This window comes from Balaenoptera musculus, chromosome 1 (assembly GCF_009873245.2).
Source record: "Balaenoptera musculus isolate JJ_BM4_2016_0621 chromosome 1, mBalMus1.pri.v3, whole genome shotgun sequence".
In the NCBI taxonomy this organism is placed as follows: domain Eukaryota; kingdom Metazoa; phylum Chordata; class Mammalia; order Artiodactyla; family Balaenopteridae; genus Balaenoptera; species Balaenoptera musculus.
This window is the reverse complement of record NC_045785.1, coordinates 168,084,342-168,111,786: the sequence shown is the minus strand read 5'-3', so window position 1 is coordinate 168,111,786 and position 27,445 is coordinate 168,084,342. Positions and strand designations below refer to the sequence as shown.

The following is a 27,445-nucleotide window of genomic DNA, read 5'->3' as shown; positions in this document are numbered from 1 at the left end:
GAGGAATCCCAAGTATAAAGGACAAAAAAATAGCATTGATGAGTCTACCACAATCTGAGCACTTGCTGAAGTCAGCAAAATGGTCTTCTGGTTTATCTCACAGAAAAATCAACAGTAGTCAGAATATATTTATTACCCTACTTAGTGGATTTCAGGAACCATCTCATCATGACCCCCCTTGCACAGTATAAGGCCTTTTCCCTTAGTAAAAGGAGGAACCAAAGGTCATAGCTTCCCTGCAACTTCTGTCCACTAATTAGAGAGATCCTTTACTAGGTGAGGCTGAACATAATTGGGCCATTACCTAATCCCATTACAAAATAAAAAATATACGATTTCATTTTTGTTGGTTTTCCTGTGAGTGAGACACAGATCATCAATGGATAGTCAAAGTGTAACAAGAATATTACTGATGGGTTTTCTAAATGTGAGATTCCAGCTCCAGGGATTCTATTAATATTCCTCACATTAAAGAACCTGAATGGACAGGCAGCCATTTGGGCCCTACTTCTGATCCAAAGCCATTCTAAATATCTAGTTTTACCATTGTGAGCTGTATTCAATGGCAAGCTCAGGAAATAATATTGACACTGAGAGGAAAACTCTCTTCTTCAGTAAAGACACCAAGGTTTCCTTAAAGCCAACAATATTCCAGGAGCAATTTATTAAAAATCTTCCCCCAAAGATCTGTGGGTAAATATACATAGAGGCAAAGCCATGGTACGCATTTCAACCTAGAGCCGTATGCACACATCTGGATTAGGACCTCGAAATCTGGTCTCAGGTCACTGGAGGACCTCTAGCTTCATGGAGACACCTTCTCTGGAGGTGAAGCTAGCTACAAATTCTATTGCAAACCTCCACATTCTCCACCCATTTCTCTTGTCTCCTGTGCAAAGACAAGGTCCTAGTGCGCTGAGTTTGATGCTGTTGTTGTTGCCAAATGTTGTCTAGTTTCCATCTTAAGAAAATTAATTTCATGTTTTCTACTTTCATATGAATGAGTCCATTGGAAATGACAAAATGAACAAAGCTTGAAAGAAAATTAGAAAAGCAAGTAGGCAATGTGCTCTAGCTTACCTTGAAGTCCTTGTGGTAATAATGGTCATTTTTCATTTGTTGTGATAGTGGCTAAAATTAGGCTTCATCAACCACATGACTATCCCCAATTTTTTTTAAAAGGAAAGTTCTGTGTAGCTAATACCACAACAACTCCCCAAGGTAGTGGAGTCCAAAATGCTGGAAAGTTAATATTTCAATAGAGCCTGAAAAGGACAACCTCGTTTTCCATGGAGAGGCAACGTGATGCCGAAGAAAGAACACAGAGCTGGGAGTCAGGCCAGTGAGTGTTGGACAGTTCCTCCTCCTGTGTGGCCTTGGGCATATCGGTCTCAACCCACCTGCTCTCATACATCTAAGGCCTTGTCAGGCATTAAAATTCTATGATTAAAGAAAAAGGGGCACATATCCAGAGAAAACTATAATTCAAAAAGATTCATGCTATGTTCATAGCAGCACTATTCACAATAGCCAAGACATGGAAACACCCTAAATGTCCACCGACAGATGAATGGATAAAGAAGATGTGGTATGTATATACAATGGAATATTACTCAGCCATAAAAATGAATGAAATAATGCCATCTGCAGCAACATGGATGCAACTAGAGATTATCATACCAAGTGAAGTAAGTCAGAAAGAGAAAGACAAATACCATATGATATCACTTGTATGTGGAATCTAAAATATGACACAAATGAACCTATCTATGAAACAGAAACAGAATCATGGACATAGAGAACAGATTCGTGGTTGCCAAGGGGGAGGGGGTTGGGGGAGGGATGGAGTGGGAGGTTGGGGTTAGCAGATGTAAGCTTTTATATACAGAATGGATAAACGAGGTCCTACTGTATAGCACAGAGAACTACATTCAATATCCTGTGATAAACCATAATGGAAAAGAATACAAAAAAAAGAATGTATATATATGTATAACTGAATCACACTGCTGTACAGCACTAATTAACACAACATTGTAAATCAACTATACTTCAATAAAAAAAAAACAGAAAAAAAATAAAAAGAATCCACAAGATCACATGCTTTCTTTTAATCCTCCATGACTTCATATGACCATGAGATGCAACAGAAAAACAAATTTCCTTGCTAAGAAAGGGGAGGTTGTCTTTTGGCGCTTCATCCCTAATCTTTCTCAACTTGAGAGCTCACTCTCCAGACTCACTGCATATTGGGATCCTTTACTGCCCAGGTCCAGGATCATTCTGAAAATAGAAATGTTTTTCTCACACAGCTGGGCAGCAAGTGTTCAGAACAAGAGTGAAAGGCTAGACAAATCTCTCCATTGTCTAAATGTCAAGATTCTTGTTATCACCCATCTGTGAATCAGAGATTCAGAAAACAGAATCCCTGCTTTCTAAGACAAAGAAGCCTGAGGTCTGAGTGGTGCATTGTGCCACATGCGGAGCCCATATTTTGAACCCAGCAAGTGTAACCAATACCCCTAAATTCAATAAGAAATAAACACTGAAAAACTGTAGGGTAACAGCATCAGTCCTCTGTGCTTAGCATCCCTTCCAGGCACTGAGAGGAAAGCATATTCAGTGCTGGTGGTAGTTAGTGCAGTGAAACAGCAGAGAATCTGGTGACAAAAATCCTTATGGCATAATATTTAGTGGAAAAGTAGTATATACAACTCTGATCCAAATTATATTTAAACATAAATGTAAATTGTTTTTTCTTTGTATGCATCTTTTCCAAAGTTCTTACAGTAAAATTTGATTAATTTTGTTGTAAAAAATACAACCAATTCCATTTTGAAACTATAGAAATATTTAGCAAATCTATGTGAGTTAAGAAGTCACCACAGTTTTAACTTGTATTTTTCTCAAAATTTTATCCATGTATTGATGACTTTGGCTTGTTATGCCAAAAATTTACATGCTTTTTGCTAAGCACAGGAGAGGTGGATATTATATTACAGTATTCAAATGCTCTCTTATTCTTTTGTGTGTGTGACCCTGCAGGGCAAGTTGGAAGATTAGGAGTAGCAACCATAAAATTCCTACCATCAATCTCATAGCACTTGGCACTATATGAATATTTGCCTGCAGTGCTTTATTGTGCAATAACAAAAATGGGGGGTGGTGGCTTTAAAATAGCTAGTTTACAAACATTATATCTTTACAGATAAAGCTGAATATGGTCATCTTTCCTGAATCAGTGGGGTGGTGCTAATGAAATTACAATTAGAGGATCAATAAAAATAGACAGAACTTAAATACAAAAGACTATGCACTGTACAATTCTATTTATACAAAACTGTAGAAAAGGCAAAACTAGAGTGTCAGAAAGGAGCTCAATTGTTGTTAGGGGGCTGGTGGTAGATTGAAAGGGTCTAATACAAAGGGACACGAGAGCACTTTAGGGTGAGGAGATGATGCCGTATCTTAATTATTGTGGTGACGTGATTCTGTACAAGCACTTGTCAAACTACACTTTTAAAATTGGCCAATTTTAGTGCATGTACGTAATACCTTAATAGACATAAAAGAGGAGGAAATGGGCAAGACTTGCCTAGACCTACTCATTTGAGGCAACACCTAAAGTTCTAGAAAGGGGACAAATTGCAGCACTTACCATACATGGTAAGAGTTCCATCAAAGATCCACAAGAGGATCTTTAGCTGACATTTTCCTTGTTTATTTCTTGACTGGTTGATGGGATTTTTGTTCACTCAGTCCCATAAGAATATAATCTCCATAAGAAGAAATGTCCTAGTTTGTCTTGTTCTTAGCTGTATCTTAAGCACCTACGATAGTGTCTGGCATATAAATATTTTTTGACTGAATAAAATAAACAAATACATAAGAAAATTTCAGATCCCAGTAGGTGCTATGAGGATGCCTTATAGTAAGGAAGGTTGACAATTAAATTTGCCTGAATGAAATATTTTCTGTATGGTGAATCCGGATAATAATTTTGAGACATTAAATTTTTCTCTCTAGACTCCTCCTTTCTTTTTAGTTGCAAGCAGATAACCAGGCCTTTGTAATTTATTGAACCTGAGACTTGTAGGGTGATAAACAAGCTGTTTGAAATCTGTTACTCTTCAAGTCTTTGTAAAATCATGAATTCAGTCTAAGAGATTATATATCCCAGGGCTGTTGGGAAGGGAGGGAACACCTTTAAGTAACAAAGGAGAGAAGGGAAATATCCTGTGGACTGGGAACGGGGAGTTACTCCAGCAACAAAGGAATGCCATGACTGTGAAAAAGGGTCACCTTCAAGCCAGCGGACCACTTTTCCCAGGTGAGATCACCCCTTGCCTAGATTGCTACAGGATTTCATAGTTGCTCAGCGAGCCCACAGACAGATACCAAAGAAAGACCCTGAGCTGTATCTGAATTTTGCTCCTTTCACTGCTGACAATCAGATGAACTCCATCATTACTGCATTTCCCTTTTTCCCCCAATTCACCATCTGAAACCTCTGGATCATCCATTTTCACCCAGACACTTGTCCTGTGCTGCTTGGAAAATCTCCGATCCGATCCACCCCCTCTCCTCTCAAACCCTTCTACTCTGCCCTACATCAACCAAAACCTGTCATCAGCAAATTCCCTACATCTTCAACCTCTTCCCTCAGGATTCCTTTCATATCCTGTTCAACTGAAACTTGACTGACCTTAGAAATCTCTCATAGGGAGGCTGCTTTTTTTTTTTTCCTGTTGCACGTGAAATAGCCAAAGTATTCTTCCTGTTCCTCTTTGCCAATCTTGCTTCTCCTTTTTTTTTTTTTTTTAATTATTAGCACTTTTAATTATTATTTATTTATTTATTTTTTGGCTGTGTTGGGTCTTCGTTTCTGTGCGAGGGCTTTCTCTAGTTGTGGCAAGCGGGGGCCACTCTTCATCACGGTCCACGGGCCTCTCACCATCGCGGCCTCTCTTGTTGCGGAGCACAGGCTCCAGAAGCGCAGGCTCAGCAGTTGTGGCTCACGGGCCCAGTTGCTCCGCGGCATGTGGGATCTTCCCAGACCAGGGCTCGAACCCGTGTCCCCTGCATTGGCAGGCAGATTCTCAACCACTGCGCCACCAGGGAGGCCCCTTGCTTCTCCTTTTTTAAAACCACATCTTCCTGAAACGTCTGCTCCCACTCAACTTGTTTTGTCATCCTCCAATCTCAGCACCTTATTCATTACGGATTTTAGCACCTGTTATCATCCTTGGTGACCTCAGCAGCCACGTAGACTCACGGCTCTCACCTTCACTGTGTATCAGAATGAACTGGAATGCTTGTTGAAAATACCAAGGCTGATGTCCTATCCCCAGAGATTTGGATTTAGTTATTCTGGAATAGGACTTATCTCTCAGTAGGAAGTGGACCTCCCACCTCAGTCCACTCCTATCTGCCCCACGGAAGGAGGCAATAGTGCACCAGTCTTCCTGCCCAGTGGTGTCCAAAGAACAGGGAGCTGATTTTCTTCCCACTGCCTGATGGAAGTAGGCAGGGCTTTGATGCCTGCCAAGAGGTGTCAGAGGCTGAGTGAGGAACTGCCTTTCGTCCTCCACTCTGCCAAGTGGTGCTCTGGTTCCCTCACCAGGATAGTGTCAGCAGAGCCCAGCAGACAGCTGCACCTCCACCCCCATCTGGCAGCAAAGAGGCAGAACAAGGCATAATGAGGTGGGAGGAGGTGGAGCGTAGTGTCAGTAGGGCCCCGCAGCCACAAAGCTCATGTCAGATCTTCACTCCTCCCTTCCCTGGTATCAGCAGTGCCCAACAGAGAGCTGAGCTGACACCTGCATTTGGAAACTACTAAGCAACATGAATGAGTTCTACTTTTCTTGGTTGTTACTATAGTTTTTTAAATACAATCACTTGTTATAGTAACAACCAGGAAAATATGCACCTTAAATGCAACAAGACAATCAATCAACTCTGAGACCACGATGAATCAGATGTTAAAACTATGACAAAGATTTTAAAAAGAGTCATCTTAAAATGCCTCAACAGTAACTATGAATTTCTTGAAACAAATGAAAAACTAGAAAATCTCAGGAAACAACTGTAAGTTATTTTTTAAAAGGACAGAATGGTATTTATAAAACTGGAAAATACAATTGCCAAAATAAAAACCTGGCTGGATAGGTTCAATAGTAGAGTGGATATGATGGAAGATATGACAGAAGAAGAAGAAAGACTGTATTAATATCAGATAAAGTGGACTTCAGAGCAAAGAAAATCACTAGAGGCAAACAGACATTACGTAATGATAAGAGGATTAATCCACCAGGAAGACATTAACAATCCTGCATGTGTACATACCAAGTAACAGAGACTCAAAATACATAATAACTGATAGAGCTGAAATCTTGATTCTGGGTATTTCACATGATCTTTTTGAGTCACAGTGTCCTCATCTGTAAAATGGGGCTCTTAAACACCTGTTACGTTGCCTGGTACATAACAAGTGCTCAGTAAACAGAGCACTGGAAATCTTAGCCTCCCATGGCCATGTGAGAAACCTGACCAAATGGTCCAGGCCACCTGATCTGTTTTACTCAAAGGAAGCCTCTCCTCTCACCACAAAGCAGCTCAGGATTCAGGCTGCAGCTCACCAGAGAACTCAGGGCTGCTCGAGCCGAGGGCTGCACGGGGCTCCGCAAAGCTGGGTTTCAAGCTCCTGGCACAGCCAAGCAAAGAGAGCGCTCTTTATAAGCCAGAGGAGACATGGGTGCCCAGCTGGCTGCTGGCCTTGGTGGCAAAGCCTCTGGTCATGTCAGTGTAGACTTCAAAGACTGTCACGTCTGCCAAATAGGACCAGTAGAGGAGCCTCAGTCTGCGAATAGGAAGGATGACAGACCACTAGTGCTGACCAGACTCAGGACAGGTGCCCTACCCAGTGTCCTCTGGGAGTAAGCAGGTCTTAGTAAGCGCTGGGGAATCCCAGGGAAGAGGAGGTGTGGCGGGGGGAGGGGTGTGAGGACCGTGGTTTGTATTTGGCTGAGCCTCCCTGAACCTCAGCATTGGCTCTCCTCTGTGGAAGCGTCACCATCCCTCCCTCTCAGCCTGAATGAGATGATGAAAATGTTCCCCTGTGCGGCGTTCCCACCGTGACCACTCACAAACTTCTAAGATAGATGAGATCAGAGTGGAGATTTCTACTTTGAAAACACCCTATGAATACAATCTTATCCACACCTATCTTGACCTCACAATAGTATTTAACAAAGATGATGCTTGCCTCCTTTTTGAAACACTTCTCTCTTGCTTTCTTAATTTCCTAATTCTTTCTACTTTCTGGCTATCCATTTTCATGCACTGTCTACTCAGCTCTAAATATTGGAGTTCCTGCCACCTGGACTGTAGCCTCCTTTTTCTCTTCTGCCTGGAAAACCTGCTCCAGGTTTTAATACCTGGGTGTTAAAACCCACCAAAATGATGTCATATGCTATCAAATTTTATATCTTGTATCTCTACCCCTGGCTTCTCTCTTGAGATCCAACTACTTATTCAACATCTTGATTTAGATGTTAAGATCTTAAACCTAATAAGTCAAAGTAGAAACAATAGATTTTCCCCACTAAGCTGTTCTTCCCAGCCTTCCCCATATCAGCAAATGGCACCATGATCCACCTAGCCATTAAATAAAAAATCTAGGCATAATTTCTAATTCTTTTTCTCTCACCTCCTATATCCAAACCATTAACAACTCTTTCCATGTCTAACATATACCCTTAATATGTCAATTTTTATTTATCTCCACCCCAGTCTGAGCCACCATGATCACTCACACAGAATTTTACAGTAGCCTCCTAACTGGTCTGTGCATTGACACTCTGACCCACATGTTCTCCAAAAGAACTAAAAGGGTCTTTCAGAAATGAGTTCTGATCCTGTTATTACTCTGTTTAAAATAGTACCATGGCTCCCCATTTCTCTTGGCACAAAGTTGAATGTCCTTGCCATGACCTACAAGGACATATTTAACCTGGCCCTTCTTAACCCTCTTATCTCAGCATGTCCTACACCTTCCCTGCTCACTATGCTTTATTCATGCTGGCTTTTGTTCCTCAAAGGAACCTGTCTTCTCCTGAAAAATTTCCTCCCAGATTGTCACATGGCCATCTCAGTCGCACCATTCATATCTCAGCTCAAATGTCATCCTTTGGAGTTTCTCTGACCTCTATCTAAGGTACCCCACTCCAGCCATCACCCTATTCCAAATCATTCTCTATTACATGACCCTATTTTATTACCTTTCTAACACTATTATCTGCAGCTATTCATTTTATTTTTATTTACTTATTTATTGTTGTCTCACTCACATAGAATGTAAGCCTCAATAAGAACAAGGACCTTGTCTGTTTTGTTAGAATCCCTAGTGCCTAAAACAGTACCTGGCACATAGTAAGGGCTCATTAAATATTTGATGAATGAATGAGTGAATGAATGAATGGATGGCATGTCTAGGAAGGCTGGACCCTGGGACCTTACCACTGGACAAATAATCTCTTGCCTTGCATGATGAAGACATTCAATTTCAGAAGGATGAAATAAGAAGGCCGAGCTCTTAAGGCCTCTTCCATCTGTATCGCTGGTCTATTAAGGACACACAGATTGGGTTCAACTGCCACCATGGGAAGGAAGTGGCAGTTCCTTGTATACAATTCGGGATGCACTTTATACTAGTAGAAATGAGAATCTGAAAGTCTGGAAGGATCGAGGTAGCCCACTTTTCTCTTTTGGTTGCTTGATCATTCAAAAATCCAGGGCAAATCTTGCCATGGCTGATGAATACTGCCTAAGAGACGGTTAACTCCCATAGGGAGGTGAGTGTTTAATGGAAAGGCATTATGCAAGGTGGAATATGTCTTCTTGATGCATGATAGTACCCGTGTCACTAATGAAGGCTCTGAGACCAGGAGTCCAAGAGTAATTTGTTCAAATGAAATAAAGCCTGTTAGTCTTGCCAGTATTCTCCTGCTTCGTTGCTTAACACCAATCGGATGATGTAATCTGTCCCTTTCTTGTTTACAGGGATGTTTCTAAAGAGGCAGTCAAACATTGCCTCAGTCTGGTTAGGAATAATGAGGCCACTGCCTGGGTCTTAATTATATCACCAGCAGAAGTCCAGTGCTAGAGGAGAGTAAAGATAAAGAGGAAAGCTATCCCCTTTTTAGGGATGTTCCGAAAGATTCAGAAACATGTGTCCTTAAAATAAAGATGATAAGATTCAGAAACAGCCATATGAACAGGAGTCTGAAATGCTGGGGTTTTGGTGGTAGTTCCACTTTTCCTTTAGAGAGCAAAGTTACCTGGTTGGAGAGGGAATGGAGTTCTAGTTAGCTGCTCCTTAACGGATTTCAAAAGCCTTAAGGTGACTCACATGAAAGATCATTCCTAGGAATTTCTAGTCAATCTCCAGAGGAGACACAGAGCCATTCACTCATTGGCATCTAAATTCTGCGAGTCCTCTTTTCCCATGAAGGAAGTTTCTCTACTTTGCTGTGTTCAGAGCCTTTCTACACAGGAGAATTTATGTTCATCTTTATATTCTTTCCACTCTGTTACTACTTTAAAAAAACACAGAGTTCAGAGCCAAACATTATCACCGTCATCATCAACATCATCATCACCATCATCATTATTCTTGTTACTATTAATTTTAGATTACTGCTATTAAATAACTTAGGAAAAGTTTGCATATCAGTCTTGAATCTTAGATTTTGAACGAAGGGGGGATGGTTTGGGAAAACAATGTCTACCTGGAAATGTATTCTATAATGGCATAGAAATGTAAACTGAAAAGATTTTTAGAGTTTATGTAGTCCAGCTCCCTTATTTTTAATATGAGGAAACGGAAACACCTTTATCTTTTTGAAGGTAAAGCAACTTGACCAAGGTCATGTAGTGTATCCAGTGCAATGTTTTTTGTATGTAAAGAACAGAAAACCCGACTTATTATGAACTGACCTAAACAATGATCCAATTTATCTTACTAAAAGGAAGGACATGTATAGGGCGGGAGTATTAGTTTTCTAGGGCTGCTGTAGCAAAATACCACAGACTGGGTGGCTTAAATAACATATGCTTATCTTCTCATAGTTCTAGAGGCTTCAAGGTGCCAGCAGGGGTGGTTTCTCCTGAGGCTTCTCTCTTTGGCTTATAAGTGGCCACCTTTTCTGTGTATATGCATCATTGGTATCTTTTCCTCTTCTTTTAATGACACCAGTCTTATTGGATTGAGGCCCACCCATAGGCCCTGATTTAACTTCAGTTATCTCTTTGAAGACTCTATCTCCAAATATAATCACATTGGCAGTTAGAGTTTCAACTTATGAACTTTGGGGACACAATTCAGTCCCTAACAGTGAATGCAGTTGGGTCTGGTGTTTTCTGTTTGGGGTGGTTATTAATTATTTATTCCATTTATTTAAGAGATACAGGCCTATTCAGATTGTCTATCTTTTCTTGTGTGAATCTGGGGAAAATGTATCTTTTAAGAAATTGGTCCATTTAATCTAGGTTATCAAATTTGTGGGCATAGAGTTGTTCATAGTACTCCTTTATTATACTTTTTACATCCATAGGATCTGTAGTGATGTCCTCTCTTTTGTTTCTAATATTTGTAATTTTTGAACTTCTTGAAGTTCTTTTATTCTTAGCCTGGCTAGAGGCTTATCCATTTTATTGATCTTTTCAAAGAAGCAGCTTTTGGTTTCATCGATTTTCTCTATTGAGATCCTCCTTTCAATTTTATTGATTTCTGCTCTAATGCTTATTATTTCTTTTCTTCTGCTTACTTTGATTTAATTTGCTTTTCTCCTTCTAGTTTCCTAAAGTAGAAACTTAGATTATTGATTTTAGATCTTTCTTCTTTATACATATATCAGTATATATATATATATATATATATAATCAGTATATATATATAGAAATCAGTATATATATACATATATATATAGAATCAGTATATAAATAAGTATATATATATATGTGTGTGTGTGTTTTTATTTCCTGACTTTCTATTTTGTTCAGTTGATCTACTTGTCTACTTGATGGCCATACTATACCGTTTTAATAACTGTAGGCTTATAATGTCTTGAAATTATGTAGTGCTAACTCTTCAACTTTGTCCTTCTTTTTCATTTGTTTTTTAGCTATTCTGGGTTTTTTGAATTTTCATATGAATTTTAGAATCGGATTTTCAATTTCTACAAAAAATGTCTGTTGGAATTTTGATTGGGATTTCATTGAATCTATAGATCAATTTGGGAAGAATTGATAATAATGTTGCATCTTCTGATCCATGAACATGGTAGATCTCTCCATTTATTTGGATCTTCTTTAATTTTGGCTCAGCAATGCTTTGTAGTCTTCAGCATATAGGTCTTTCACATCTTTTACCCCGAAGTATTTTGTGGTTTTTGATGCTATTGTAAATAGCTCAAGCTCCTCTCCTGTAAGTCAACCCATTGCATTTGCAAATGTTATCTAGCTCTTTTTTAGTCACTCTGTGGTGGGGCTCGGAGAATTGTCTAAAAAATTGCTGATACTCTTGCTACTGCTATTGCTCTGAATAATAAATAAACTGTCCTTCCTCTCTTACCCAGAAGTCTTGTGTCTTCTACCAGCATTCATGAAATTTTGGAAGGCTTCTTGTTACCTTGCAAATAAGATAAAATCTCATACCTTTAAGTTTTTGACAGATACTCTAACCAATACCCTGTGAGTTGTGAGACTTTGCCAGTCTGGCTGGTTGGAATAGGCACTATTCCCAGTCCCATGGGTGCATAAGTAGCTGTTGACTCTAATTCTTTTGGGTAGTTCTTGGGTAGTTTCTCACATGTATGTGTTGATCAGTACTGACCTAAATCCCTGAGGGAGCCTCTTCACAGATCTCCTGAGTTGTCTCTCTTCTCTCTGGTACTCTATCCTGCTAACTCTAGTTGCCTTGGTCTTCCCTGACTCTCAGCTGTATCTTTCCAACTTGAAAAGTCTTCCAGGCTCAGCTTCGATCCCCTCTCTCTGTGCCCAGGTCTGGAAACTTTCTCCAAGCAGTATGCTGAGGAGATCATGGGATCACCTAGTTTGTTTCCCATCTCTCATTGGTCATTATCCTTCATTATCTAATGTCTGGTTCTTGAAAACTGTTGCTCTATTTATTTTGTCTATTTTTTGTTTCAGGTGGGAGGATAAATTTGCTCCCTGTTACTCCACCTTGACCAGATGTGAAAGTCATATGAATTCTTTATGTAGTCATCTCAAACTTGATTTTCTGTTTTATTCACATTCTATTTACCTTTATATTTTGGTCATTTTCTTAGATACACAGTTTTTGGTTTTTATATAATTAGATCTATTGTTCTCTTTTTCAGAATTACTTCCATCGATTTTAAACTTGGGAAGTTGTTCCTACAATCCAATAAATCAGACATTCACTTCTTCTTTTTTCCTTACATTTATTTCATATTTAATTCTGGAATTAGTTTTAGGGTAAGATGTGAGCCTCTAATTTCTTTTCTCACTAAACAGTTAACTTTACTAAAATAAGTTTTGCAGAATTTTTCTCTTCTCTCTTTTCCTCGTGATAGTTCCTGCATAATATTTTAAGTTTTTACATATTCTAGAATTTGGTTCATTATCACTTATTTTTTCTTTTGATCTGTACATTTTAATTATTGTAGCTTTATGTATAGTATATTCTAATATCTGAACAGGCAAGCTTTGTCTCAATATTCCTCTTTTAAAAAAATATTACCATTTACTTATTTTGAACCTTAGAATTATTTTATTAAGACTTTGCTCTTTTCTTTTCTCCTCCCCAAACTTTCCAATGGCACTTTTGTTGGAATAAATAAATAGCTTTAGAAAATTTGATTTGTCTTTCAGGAATATAGTACATCATTTCTTTTTTTTTCTTTTTTTAAGTTTTCCTTTACATCTCTTGTTAAAGTGACAAATCAATTAAATATTTATGATTTCTTTTCCTGTGAGTCCACATTTGATGACAATCACTTCTTTTGGGGAATGTGTCCCACTAATGTTTAGAGACCTAGCACTGCTCTTCTCGTAACTCTCTATCCTGATCCCTCTTTCTTGTGCCTTCCCACATAGCAACCCTGATGATATTCCCTATGATCCTGAGATATCTTCTTTCTCTTTACACTCTCCTTTTATAGGTTCCTTTCTCTGTAGAGAACCCAAGAATTATTACTTAACCCAGAATATCTTTCCAGAGCATGCAGACCTTGCAGACCCAGCACCCCCTGCTCTGGATACACTGTGCAATTACCTCTTCCTCTTATCTGTTCCATGTCCAGTAGTCCAAAGCTCTTCAATGCACTCACATCAGCCAAGCTGCAACAAATCATCCAGAAGAAATTATTTTATCTGTTATCGTCCTATAAATATTTGCATTTTAACAAGCAACTCTACTCTGAATACCCCCACCCTTCTAAAAATGACTAAACCTTAAGGGAACGGTTTAACGGTGCTGCAGGCTGGTAGGGACAGTATTTGGGTACTGATAATATTTCCATCACAACACTGATCTTTGTATCAGTTAAGGCCAATCAGGAGATGGAAACCACTTAGTAATTTGATTCGGAAAGTTTAATATACAGAATTGTTAACTTTAACAGAGAATTGGAATAACAAGGGATTGGCTAGTAAGACATGAAGAGAACTCTAAAGAAGATAGTAATAGCAGATAAAAGGAGCAGAGAGAGAACAGCGCCCAAAGAAGTGTGCCCCCTCCCCCTTTAGAAATTGTGGGTATTAAAGAAAAACAAGAAATGCTCTTCCAGGAAAATGCTAAGCTTAGGGAAAGCCTTTAGAATACGCCTGGCCGATGGAACACGATGTCAGAGTTTGCTACATTATCTGTTTGACTCATTAACTTTGTGAATGGTTGTATTCTGTCATTCATTCATTCATTCATTTCTTCCAAAAATATGTTTGGGTTCCTACCACGGTCCAGGCTCCGTTGCTGGCCTCGGGGGTAGGGTAGTGAATGATATATGGTCCTTATTTTCCAGGAGCCGACAAGTTAGGGAAAGGAAATAGGGGCAGCTTGTGGGAGCAGCTTCGAGGGAAAGCGGGGCTGGGAAAGCTGGTGTCAAAGGCTGACCTCAGGGAGAAGCTGGCCCCGGGAGGGAGGCAGGAGCAGCTCGCGCAGTGCAAAGCTGCTGTTTTCCCGGTCTGCACCGCGCGGTCGGGCGCCTTGAGCGGGCGGGGCGGAGCTAGGTGGGAGGGAGGGGTGGGGGCCGGAACCCTTCACACCCGCGACCCAAGGGAAGAAAGCGAGATTCTATTCGGTTTGCAATTGGAAGCCACTCAGGGGTTAATCAGAGGGAGATTATCGGATCAAAGTTTTAAGAAAGATCTGGAGTTGCTGGCGGTGATCAGAGGAGAGCGGAGGACATTCTCATATTCTAACTATCGACCCCTCACGCGATTGTCCTCGCTTCCTCCCTTCTAGTGCGTTTAGTAGGCACGTTCGGGACGTTAGTCCAACACCATAAACCAACACGAAATAAGGCAGCAGATACGGAAACAGCCGTGGGGAGGAAATGAAAGTGGACCGGGTCGGGTTGGGGTCAGAGTGGGGCGGCGGACCAGGACAAGGGCGAGCTGGCAGAGGAGTCGGCTGAGAACGTATATTCACTGATTTTTATTATTATTATTGTTTTTTACTGGAGCAGATAGCACGTAAAGACAACCAATCAGTCCTCTTTCCAATCCATATTCTGAGCCTCCAGCCCGAGAACTCCCGGCTAAACTGCACCGCCCCGGAACCTTGTATCGCCGGAACTAGATGCCGAAATCCCTTGTGTTACCGCCGGACGCAACGCTCACGGGACGCTTCCGGTTAGGAATCATGGCAGCGGCCGTTCGAGAGTCACGTGTGAGTGCGGGGAAAAAGCTGAAAAATTCACTAAAGAAGAAGGGGAAGATGAAAATGGTATCCCCGGCTGCAGCATCGGAGCTGGAAGATAAGGACAAAGATGCTGCCGATAGTGAAGGTAACGTACTAGGGCTGAGTTTGGCTGCTCAGAGGAAAGGCCGGCATGAGTTTGCGGGAAGCAGGGGATGCGAATGCATTTGCCGCTAGCCGCCCGAATTTCGTCTCCTCAGCACGGCGAAGGGGCGACTTTGGCTCCTTGAGAAGTCTTGGGAAAGTGGTGTTCAGGGAAGGGTCCCTGTTGCGTGTTAAAGCTTCCAGGTTCTTTTATTGGACATTTTTATCGTCACTGTAATTAATTAAAACAGATGAAACTGCTGCTGCTTATAGCAGCAAAAAGAAGCTTACAGTAGCGAGGGACGAACGGAAGGGGGATATTTGAAATTACAAGAATGAGTTAGTTCTCATATGGAGCAAAGAGCAAAAGGCCGAAAGAGGAAGACGGATGGTATACTTGAATATTCTTGTGCGGTAGGTGCGTGCATCTGTTGGGGAGTTAGAAATGAGATAGTAAAAGAAGAGTGGGTGGTTGAAGTAGAATAAATAAAAGTAGCAGTTGATAACTCTCTCTCTCAGAGACGTTTGCTATTGAAAGGAAGGAAATATATTTTAAGGCTTTCAACCATGATGTGTCCATGCTCCTACTCTACCATCGTTCTTGGCACTAGCTTCTTAGGTTAAAGGGGTCGCAGACGACCCCTGACTTACTACTGCCCAGTGATTGATCCTTTGTGCTACCTAGAACTTTGTAACAGCCAGACCTATTCTTTTATAATGTACCTCAGATCATGTCAGTTATCTGCTCAAGATGGTCCAGTGGCTACCCATCTCAGAATAACATCCTTAGCCTGTGTATGATCTAGTTCAGGCATCTCTCTCATCATCTGCCACTCTGCTCTGCCCCTTACTAGCCACATTGATATCCTGTGGTTTGTTTTACATGTTAAACATAACTCTCACACCCTGGGTTCTGCACTTGCTGGTTTCACTGCCTGGAATACTTTTCAGATGCTTGCATGGCTCTCTCTCGCTCACTCCTTCAGTCTCTGATTCAATGCCTTGTCTGCGAGACTTGTCCCTGACCGCCCTATCTAATGTACACCACTACTCTTCTCCGTGTCTCCCTGCCTTCACTTTTTGACTTATTACCCTGCTTTATTTTTCTCAGCATTTCTCAAACCCTCTGACATATTGTATTTGCTGTGTGTCTCTCCCAGCTGGAATGTAAGTTCCATAAGAGGAGAGACTGCTCTGTCCCCAGTGCCTAAGACAGTGCCTGCTGTGTTGTGGATCCTTCGCAGATATTTAAGTAAATGAGTGAATAAACCTCGACTTCCAGGACTAAGAAGAAGAAACTGTCATATACTACTGCAGTCCCTAGGTAATTGGAATCCTTATCTCCTGCCAAAGGAGTTAAGGAAAACAGACTATTCGTTGAGCAGGGATTGGAACACCTCCCAATATTTTTTGAACTCAATAGACTAGTTCCTGTGAGGTTGTCAGAGAAAGAAATACTACTACATTTGGAGCAGAATATCAGTATTGCTTACAGATTTAGGTGGAAAGTAGATTTCTCTATTCAAGTACTGGATAATTTCAAGTTAGAGCTGTCCTGACTTCTCAGTGCATTATTATAAATATGATTAGGGTCTAGGGTTCTCTTGCTATTATAGTTCAATTACATTTTGGGTTAAGAAGGCTTTTGGCTAATATAGAGACCTTATTATTCAATTCAGTTCAATGAACAATTGTGTTCTTCTGTATTCTGGTCACCCTCTGGGTGTTGAGGATACAAAGGATGAGTAAATTCCTGCCCTAGAATTACAGTCTCAGGGAAGATAGATATTAAACACAGGACTGTAATACAATGTATTGAGTATTATTAAGAGGTCGTTATAAAGGTTATAGTTACCATGATCCTGGTCCAGTTAAAAATGGTAAAGATGGAGACAGAGAAATCCATATCCTATAGAACCCAGCCTAGGCATTGCTTCCTTCTGTCTTATACATATTACTCATAATATACTGTATTAGCTTCCTTCTATCTTATACATATTACTCATAATACACTGTATTATTATTTTATTTTAACGTGTCTCTCTCCTTTTGAATATAAGTTCAAGTGCTGGAACGATGTCTTACATATCTTTATTTTCATAGGGCCTTCCTTACACATTTTGGTACTAAGTACGTTTTCCTGCTGAATAAATATTGATAAGTAAGGTGTCATTTCATCGAAGCCTTAGTTTTCTAAGTCTGGGGGTGGAGAGGACAGTTTTCTCAGACATAGGAAAAGCACATACAGTGGCATGCAGCTTCTTAAAACGCATGGCTGGTTAGGTTGAGATGAATTGTTGGCTATGGCTCTAGCTCTTCAGAGGAGTCACTGAGACTAGGAACAGAGGATAAAGCCAGATTGTAAAGGACCTTGTTTGCCATATGAAGGAAATAGGATTCTCTATTTGTAGGCAGTATGGAGCGCTTGAGACCTTTTAAGCAAGAGGGTGACACATCTTTATAAACATCACTGCTAACTGTATGGTGACTGCCACAGAGAGCCAGAACAATCAGGCAATTGCAAAACTCTTTTAGGGATTGTACTAGGAAAGTACAGGGAAGACAGAGAGAAGGTCCCCACTTGAAATGTGTTTCAGAAGGAAAGCATTCAATTTTCCAGATAACCAACTTCCAACTAAACTTGTAGCACCATAAATTTTGGGTGTACTATACTGTTAGAGGAATTAGGTTAATAACAACAATAATATTAGCTTAGGTACTGTTCTAAGCTCCCTACGTATCACTTTAATTCTGACAACAACCCTGTGAGACAGGGTTATTATTATCCTCATTTTACTTATAAGCAACTGAGACACAGAGAGGTTTTATCTTGCTCCGCCAATGCATAAGCTGATAAACAAGTTGGTAAATGACACAACCATTATTGAAGTTTGCTCTAGAGCCTTTACTCTGACCCCTGACTCCCCTGATACGATTGAGGAACCAGGAGGATAGAGATGATCAAAAAAAAAAAGCTCCCCGGAAAGTAAAAGAGCAGGGGCATAGAATCCTAAGAAAGATTGAGTATGAGGAAACCTTGGTGTTGAGACAGATTTTTCTTCCACTCAAGAAGGTTCCATCACTAAGGGGTGTTATTGTGGTCAGATTTCTGTAGCATTCCTTCCGCTGTTTACAACTGTGTAGTCTTCGTTCCTTCCTCACTTCTTCCAACCTTCCTTCTTTTCTCCTAATATCCATGTATTATCTCTAGAAATGAATGATCACTTTTACTCAGTTGTATGAGGCACCTTTGTTTGTACTGCTTATTTACTATGACCTGCCTCAGTTTCCTGATCCTTAAAATGGAGGTGATAAGTGTCTCCTCAGGATTGTTGCAAAGATTCAGTGAGCTCATATATGTAAAGCATTTAATGTTTGGCACAAGGCACCTACTCATAAATACTTGGATTAATGATCATGACATTTTTTCTGATCTAACAAAACTGCTAGTCCCATCTCTTGACCACCCAATAAGCCTTCCAGCCCTTGATAACCGTGATGTTTATAAGCTGGAGCTTTCTCCAGAAAGAAGGTTAGAATTTCCTCTGGTAACCCTGCAAGGTAGCTGATGGCGTTTCTGTTTGACAGATGAGGAGACAGAGGCTTGGAGATACTGTTTCCATTATGCCTCCCAGTGGAAAAGTGTTCAGTCCATAGTTGCAGGATGTTGTCTCTTAATTCTGTCCTTCTTACTCCATAATCTAATCATTTAGTCATGTATTTGTGGTAAAATTCAGGATTAATAATAGTGATTTTGACAACTATGGGTTGTCTATGCTTAGTTGTTCCATAGATACCTCACACTTAATATTTGCAAGGCTGAATTCATAATTTCATTTTCCCAAATACAGAATCCAGTGAATAAGGAGGATGGACTGTATCATTGTGAACTGGTGATAGTCTGCATACCCAGCCTCCACAATCTGACGGCTGCTTACTCCTCAAGGCTCACACCTTGTCGCCACCCCCCATCCCCCGGCTTGCTAGTGTCACAGTTTCTGAACTCCTTGTTCCGTGAACACATTTGCTCTCCTCCCTCCTAGCCATGCTTATGCTATCCTACTAGCTGCTCTTTTTTCTTCACTTTCTCGTAACCAGCTTCTCTGTGTCCTTTAGATTTCTACTTAGTTGTCTCCCTCTGCTGTTTCTTTCAGGATTTAGAATGTGTCTCTTCAATAGACATAAATAATAAAGGGCCTTTTATTTAATAAATTCAGTAATGTAGGTCCTTTGGATGGGACATTTTCCTTTGGTTTAACTCAGAATTTGCTATTTAATATAAGAAATTGATTTTTTTCCGCTTGTGAAATCAGATATTTCTGGAAAAAGTGACCCATGGAAACAGCTTTTCTAGTTCAGATATTTGTGTACATGTGACCTTGGCAGAACTATTAAGTTATCAAAAATTTACAGAGAATGGATTCTGAGAGATTATAAAGGCAGACGATTGAAGCTGACTTCAGACACATGAGGAATCAGCAAATTATAGGCTTATTATTAAAGTGTACCAGCTCATTTTATCAGGAAATTGAATTAGAGACTTATCTTTGAATTTTAATTGGTTCATAAAAATTGATAGGGATGTGCCTTATATCAACATTTGAAAACAACTTCCTTTAGCAAGATGCTACTTAAATTCCATAGGAAACACACAGGTATAACCCATGTGTTGTTTTAACTTTATTTTTTATCTTCTGGCTTTAACTTCTTTTGACACATTGTATAAGAAAGGTAGAAAATTGTGCTTTTATGAGTGTAAAACTCTTAAGTATTATTTGTCAGACTTTGCAGAAGTTTCCTAGTTCTGTGGGGAGAGACCTTGAAAGCTTTGGTTACAGCTGTGTCTCAGAACTTGGCATAAATCCTGAAACATGGTGTAGTACTCAATATCCATTTATTATAAATTGGAAACCTCTCTTAATGTGATTTTTACAGTCTTTTCTCATGTACCAGGTATTTTTAACTGAAGTTAAAAATTAACAGAAGTTGTATGTAATATAAGCTTGAATGACAGCAAAATGATTCAGGGTGAAGTTTTGGTAAATTGTAATACTCTTCAGTAGGGTTTGAAATTTGGTCATAGTAAAATTGCAGACGATCGCGAATCAGAGGTATGTGAAAGGTAAAATGCTATAGTCAGCGTTGGAGTAACACATAAATGTCAAGCATTATAAAGGAGAGGATGTCACCCCTAAGTGAGTTAACCTGGAACCACTCAGATTTATTGAATTGATACCTTGTTGGAGGTTTAGATACAATGTATACTTGGCTCTTAAGTTTGTAGTCTAAATAAAAAACACAGGCACACCCAGCCTTCCCAGTCAGTAAATCAACTCAGGTGAAAAAAATGAGAACACTGGTGATGATATCAAGTATTATAAAGAGGAGTATGATAACCTCTACCTCTGAGTTATCATTGACCTACTCAGATTTATGGAATTTATGCACTGTTGGAGGTTTATACACAATACCTACTTGCTTTTTTTTAAATTTTTTTTTTTTAAACTTTGGGTTTATTTATTTATTTATTTATTTTTGGCTGTGTTGGGTCTTCGTTTCTGTGTGAGGGCTTTCTCTAGTTGTGGCAAGCGGGGGCCACTCTTCATCGTGGTGCGCGGGCCTCTCACTATCTCAGCCTCTCTTGTTGCGGAGCACAGGCTTCAGACGCGCGGGCTCAGTAGTTGTGGCTCACGGGCCTAGTTGCTCCGCGGCGTGTGGGATCTTCCCAGACCAGGGCTCGAACCCATGTCCCCTGCATTGGCAGGCAGACTCTCAACCACTGCGCCACCAGGGAATCCCCCCTTCATTTTTGATAAACTACAAAACAGTATTCAAGATGTAATAACCTAGCAGATAAATGGGCTTTTCATCAAACTGTAGCTTATAGCCTCCTTCATCATTTAAGTTACTTAAATAGCAAAGGAACATGCCTAAGAAATGAAGTATATCGTAGTCCTACTTGAGTGGTTTAGCAATTTGTAGGACAGACTCAGGAAACAGACTACTTCCAGGCTCTGTCTGCTCTGCCTTGCCCAGATAGCACACAGTAATCACATCCAATAGTTTGTCCTGTGGTAGAACTTTCATTTTATTTTTGGTTATTTGTATGGAAACCTGGGGTAACTTCATTTTTTTTTTTAAGAGGTAAATGCTTTTTAAAAAAGTTTTCAAGTATCAATTTTGAATATTCTAAATTAAGTACTAATGGGCAGGAAAGATCATGTGACATGATCGGAACAGATGATTTACACCTGGAGTGGGGGGCAGTGGTTTTGTAGAGCTCTGCATAACTAGGGGCGAAATGAGAATGGGTGCGAGCAATGGCTCTTCTGTTAACTGTGGCCTAGAGAGAAATTCCTTTTTAATTCAAGCTTTATTAAGCTATTTTGTGAATACCTTCTGCATTAGTTCAGTATACATTAGTCTGAGCTGAATCTTTGATTCAAAGCTTTGTAGTGCCTTAGAAATCAACAGCCCTATCATCCTACCTTATTAACTTTGTGACTTTGGACATTTTTTTTAACTTTTCTAAGCTTGAGAACCGTTCCCTTTGGAAATAGAATAATAATAGCAACTCAAAGAGTATTGTGAGGATTAAATGATAACGCATAAAAAGTGTTTTAAATAGCACCTAGCCCTAAACACCTGTTTTAGAGTGCTCGGAAAGCTGTAGGATGGAGACATCGACCACTTCGGAAATAGAGTCAGAGGTGGCTTCTCACCATGAACGCCTGGTGCAGGGGTTATAGGCGATAGCCAAGACTGGGGGTAGAATTACAGTGGAAGGACAATTTATTCCCCCTTCCCCCCCTGTTTTTTGGCATCCTTTTGAAAGCTTTTGGGATTCCCCCCTGCTCTGGCTCCCAGGTTCTTAGTATCCTTGTCTGTCTTCTGGTTACTGTCATCTGTTTAGTGCCTGCTATGTGCCAGGGCTGTGCTAAGTGCTTTTCCTGTGTTATTTAATCATCATAACAACCCACTGAGGTAGGTACTGTTTTTATTCCCGTTTTACAGAGACACAGGGATTAGGTAACCTGCCCAAGATTATGCTGGTAGGAAGTAACGGAAACAGGACATAGCGCCAAGTCTGCCTAATTTTATAATCTGAGCTCTTAACCCCTGTGCTGTAACTGATCATCTAAAGCTTCCCATTCAGCACCTCACATGTCCTGTAGATTCCAGCCACCAGCGTTATTTCTTCTTTGTTCCTCTCTTCTCCACAGCCACATTGTTTGTGTTGTGTGTGTTGTGTAATTGACATGTAAACATTTACTGTGGGCTAGGCACTCTTTAAGAACTTTGTATATATTAACTCATTTAATTATCACAAAACCCGATGAAGTAGATACTATTTTATTGCCATTTGTACAGACAAGGAAATTAAGGTTGAGAACATAAAAACCTTCAGAAAAGTCACATAGATTTGTGTCTGGAGTTAAGATTGAATCAGGCAGCCTGAGTTCTGTGTCTTTACTCTTTAACCACCACTGCTAGCTGATCTCAGTCAAATTTTTATCAGAGTTCTATTTGATTTAGAGTAAATTCTAATGGTGTGAAGTAATATCAAGGTTAACCAATAGCCTTAATGCTTCCAGATGATATTTGTATTTTAAAAGAACAACCTTCTTAATCCAATAGAGAAACTTTTTTAGAAGTAAGAACTTGAGGTAGGTGGTAAGAGAAAAAAGCACTAGCAGTTTGGCCACTTAGTGGAAGTACACACCTATAGTGCAGAACTTGGGGCTTGATGTATATTTTATTTCTTGGATGGTAAATCAGACCAGCTTATTTATGTAAACCAGCCAGCTTTTCATACCCAATTCTTACCGTCCAATCCCCAAATCTCCAGTTTCAGCCAGTGTGAACTTCTTGTTATTTTATAAATATCTTACCTTCTTCAACATTCCCATGCTTTTGGACATGCTGGTTTCTTCTGCCTGGAATGTCAATAATAATGATGATTACAATAATAGTTTTAATTTTAATACAGAGCATTGACTCAAATCTAGGATGTTTTTGGTTCTAGATTCAGTGATCTTGCCCCCTGCCTCTTTCAGTTGCCCTCATTGTAGAAACTTATTTCTTTGGCCTTTTTCCTTCTCTTGTCATTCAAACTCTTGCTTTACTTTTAAGAAACAACTTGAAATCATCTTTGTAGAAGATACCCCTAAACAATCACCCTTTTCTTCGTTGTTTTTCTTTTAGAAGAACACTTACAAATTTTACAGATTGTAAAACCAAATTTTACAATTGGTTTTAACTGATTTACATATCCTGCTAAACATTTGACTTCTTCAAGGAGAATTTGATTTTTCATTTTCCCCTTCCTTCATCTTCATCCACGATTACTTGGTAAATATTGAAGGACTGCGAGTCTTCTTTAAAAACTTTATCCCAAAAAAAAAACAAAAACAAAAACAAAAACTTTATTCCAGTTCCAAAGGCTAAGGTAAATAGCTCACTTTTCTGCCAGCAGCTAACCATATATCTGGGATCAGGGACAGATGGCAAGTTTGAAAGGCTGGTGGAAGTTTGGGGAAAAGGCAGCAAGAGATGGAGAAATGCCTGTGTCTACCTCATTATCTCAGAGGTCTAACCCTGCCCTGTCCAATATGATAGCCACTAGTCACTTTAAATTTAAAGTAACTAAAATTAAATAAAGTTAAAAATTCAGTGACTCAGCTGTACTAGCCACATTTGAAGTACTCAGTAGGCTCTTGTGGCTGGTGACTAGTGGGCAGCTCTGATAATAGAACATGTCCACGAATGCAGAAAGTTCTGTTGGAACCTCGAGTTATTACTTCCAGTAAGCATTCTCTGTAGCCCTTCCTTAATTTCCAGATTTTTAAAATAGAATGCAGAATTAGAGTTAATGTTTAAAATAACACATACGACTGAAAAGGAATTTTTTGCTTATCTACATCCACTTAACTTCTTCTAAATATCAGTTCATGGTCAATTCAAAGAATCTCGTCCTCATAGGCTATAGTAAGTTTTTAAGGACCAGTTCTATTTTCTGATTTGCATAGTGATTATCTTTGGTATCCTAGAAGTAAATCCTGTTTTTTAGTATGCTGGAAGACCTCATTACATTGGCATTTTAAATTTATATAAAATATCATCATTTCCATTGGCAGTGAATGCGTGACTAAAAACTTCTGAGATAGAGCTTCTTAAAAAAAATAATAAAATAAAAACTATGACTTCAGTAAATTATTCTGGGATTTTTTTTTTTTTTAATTGGTGGGGTAAGTGCAGGTTGTATGCAATGGTGTTATAAAACGTCATGGATTTATTGTGTCCATAACATGCATGTTGTGGTAGTCAGGCTGGGTAAGAAACACACCAAAGAAAAATAGCCAGGGTTTAGAAATGGAGAATTGGAGTGCCTTACACAACCATAAAGCCTTTGGCTGCATTTACAGTGTAGGTGAAACTGTGAAATTCGCTGCAATTTGTGTGTGAATTCATCAGGACAAAACACTAGATGTCAGTGTTGTAGTTTTGACATTTTACCAGGAGCTAGTAAAGACTTCTGCTTTTAATCACTCAGAGATTCTTCATTGACACAAACTTTTAAGCTGCTGTGCCTCTTTACATTTGGATAAATGCTTACTTAGAAGAAGTAATTTTCAAAGAATTATTTATTTTGTTATTAGTACCTGTCTAGTGCTGCTGACTGAGGAATAAACATATGCAATATTAACATGTTTTTCAGCTAACTACATTCTCCAAACTTTGTTTCTCAACCTACTTTCCAGGGAACACTGATCCTAGGAGATGCTTCTGGGGGAAAAATAATGTGACTCTGGAATCTGGTATATAGCAGAAACTCAGATTTTCATTGAATGATAGTGCTTTCAGCTTTTGTTTGGCAAAATTTAGACACTTTTTCTTATATTGCAGGCAGTAAGATTTCTTATATCACCTTAGATTTGCATGTCAAATCCTAGTCATGTTCTCAGATTTCTTAAACTTGCCCAGCGTACAGGATACAGAGGAGGCTTCAAATTAAATACGTGGCAAATTAATTTCTCTTTAAAAAAATTCTTTCTCTTTATTAAGAAATATGCAGCACATTAGGGCAGTAGAATTATTAGTGATTCTTGCTTCTTTATCGTTTCCTTTAACATTTTTTGATACCATTAACATACTTTATGTTTTAAGATCATGCTTTTTAAAAATGTAAAGTATTATTTTGCTCTCTGTGTTCAACTCTAGTTTATGTATTGTTCTGTTAATTTTTTGAAGATACTTCATTTTTTACTCCTATGCTTGAGGCTCATTTTTATATGTGTATAAAATGTTTTGTTTTATATATTTTTATTTGCTTTTTTCTAATATGTTACAAGTTTAGTTTCAATATGTTAAATGTTTAGTTTTCCATCCTTTTATTTCATGAATTCTCAACAATTAAAAAATAAAGGTATTATGCAAAAGTAATACCAAAAAGCAAATATAATGACGACTAGCTAAAAGTCAGGTCTTTTCAGCAGTCCTCTTAATTCATGGCTTAAAGTCAAGAGTTTAGGGAGGATCACTCAGAATTGAAGAGCTGACTACACATTCAGTTCCTTTCACTTTGATCGTAGCCATAAGCTGATATAAAACTACTTTTGAAGTATTTCCTAATAGTTCCATAGGTTTCTGAAGAACAAAGCAGAAGCTTTTCAGAAGGCTCTGGATCATATAGTTACCCACACACCGTGCAGGCGCTTGTGTTCTTGTTGTTAAAGTACAGTGAGCTTCAGAATTTGAGATAGGCTGCAAAACTTAAAAGTACCCAGAGCTTCTTGGCAAGTTGATTTTCGAGTAAGGTCACCAACTGGATTGTTGTTTAGGCCACTCCTCTGATCCCAGCCATTTGAATCTTACATGATGACATAGTTTGCTGGTAACCTGCACATGCTTGTTTTGGTGGTTCTGCATGAGAAAATTCAACAGTATACGAATTTGTATCCTCAACCCAGAACTTGATATTTTCACTCAGTCACCCAGCAGTGCAGTCAAACCCTGGGCACATATCACTTCATTAGATTATTTTTAAAAAATGTTGAAACACCCCCAATTGATTAATGTCATATGCAGATTCTATAAAAGGAAGTTGGTTTTTAGATTTTTCTGCACACAAATTCAGAATTTTAAACATCTGGGCCAAAGCCCTCAGAGAACTTAATCTGACTTCTCTGTGCCATGGGAGCACTATACCATTTTCTTGACAGATTAAAGTTTTTGTTGTTATTTGTTTTTAAAGTAGCCTTCATTAGTCTCTACAAGTAGTTTAATGACACAAAGCCTGGGGATTTGAACACACTCTGCACTGGCACCATGTCAGCGTCTGTCACCACCTTGATGACAAGACGTGGTGGGGCTGTTGGATTTTTTTCTACTCCCTGGGTCCTGGGTGCTGAAGCCACTGTGGGCTCCCCGTCGACATGGCTGGGCCAGGTCTTTGGGGGAGGATGGCAGTAGGATGGAGGGTCCTGCCATTCTCTGCTATTACTGCAGCTGTGGGACTCGGAAGAGTCTCCTCTTGCAAGAATGGAGACTGATGGAGAACCGTTAGCCTTAGGAAGGGCCCCCGGGGTCTTACCATGGCCTTGCCAAGGTCTGCCTCTGGTTTTAAAGTTTAATTTGTTTCTACTCTTAGGTTCTGTAGGAAGCTGTGGATCGGAAAAGGATCACTTTTCCTCTGGTGAAGAAGCAATAGAAGCTGACAATGAGGATGAAGCTGAGCCCTGTGGTGATGGCAGTGAAGATGCCGTAGAAGCTAATGTTGGAACTAACGTGGGCTGGGCAGATGCCATGGCTAAAATCCTTAGCAAGAAGACTCCTAAAAGTAAACCCACCATTCTGGTCAAAAACAAAGAGCTGGAAAAGGAAAAAGAGAAGTCGAAGCAAGAGAGACTAGAGAAAAGAAAACAGGTGTGTCCTACCAGTTGTTCTGTAGATTAGCTTGTCTAGTCTAGTTCTTATCTGCACCAGATTGTTCCCTGCAGTGTTTGTCCAGTTAACATTACAGTTTGTAACTTGCGTTTTATGTGAGGGTGCATAACCAAGGTTGTGTTCAGAGGTCTAGTCTGAATCATTCTGTTGAGCAAGCTCACTTGTTGTTCATCTAAGCAAAGCAATAGAAATGTAAACGCCAAGGAAATGTATCCTTTTAAAATCAAGCAGTTATACATGTGACAATGACTCCTGGGTTTGAATATCTTATTCAACTTAGCCGTCCAGATACTAACTTTATTAATTCTGAACTAATAGAATCATGTTAGTTACTTTTTGCTCAGAATCTGTTTTATGGTATAAATCTTTGATGATGTCATTGTCAGGGGTTGGTTGCAGTTCTGAAAACAAACTATTTCACTGTTGGATAAACTTGAATTCCTGGTACCTTTT

At 39.5% G+C, this 27,445-nt stretch overlaps 1 protein-coding gene and 1 long non-coding RNA gene across 3 annotated transcripts in view; one reads left to right on the top strand and one right to left on the bottom strand.

Moving 5' to 3' along the window:
- Positions 1–14,209, bottom strand: part of LOC118883974 — a 58,498-nt gene extending 44,289 nt beyond the window's left edge. For both annotated transcript variants that reach the window (XR_005017164.1, XR_005017157.1), the window contains exons 1-2: positions 13,996–14,209; positions 13,319–13,383 (exon numbers count right to left, since the gene is read on the bottom strand). This is a non-coding gene — a long non-coding RNA (uncharacterized LOC118883974). The remainder of the gene's footprint in view (positions 1–13,318; positions 13,384–13,995) is intronic.
- Positions 14,210–14,755: 546 nt separating this feature from the next.
- Positions 14,756–27,445, top strand: part of RRP15 (ribosomal RNA processing 15 homolog) — a 48,082-nt gene continuing 35,392 nt past the window's right edge. The window contains exons 1-2 of the mRNA XM_036826459.1: positions 14,756–15,050; positions 26,697–26,971. Coding sequence (XP_036682354.1) covers positions 14,843–15,050; positions 26,697–26,971 — 483 coding nt within the window. The 5' untranslated portion in view covers positions 14,756–14,842. The remainder of the gene's footprint in view (positions 15,051–26,696; positions 26,972–27,445) is intronic.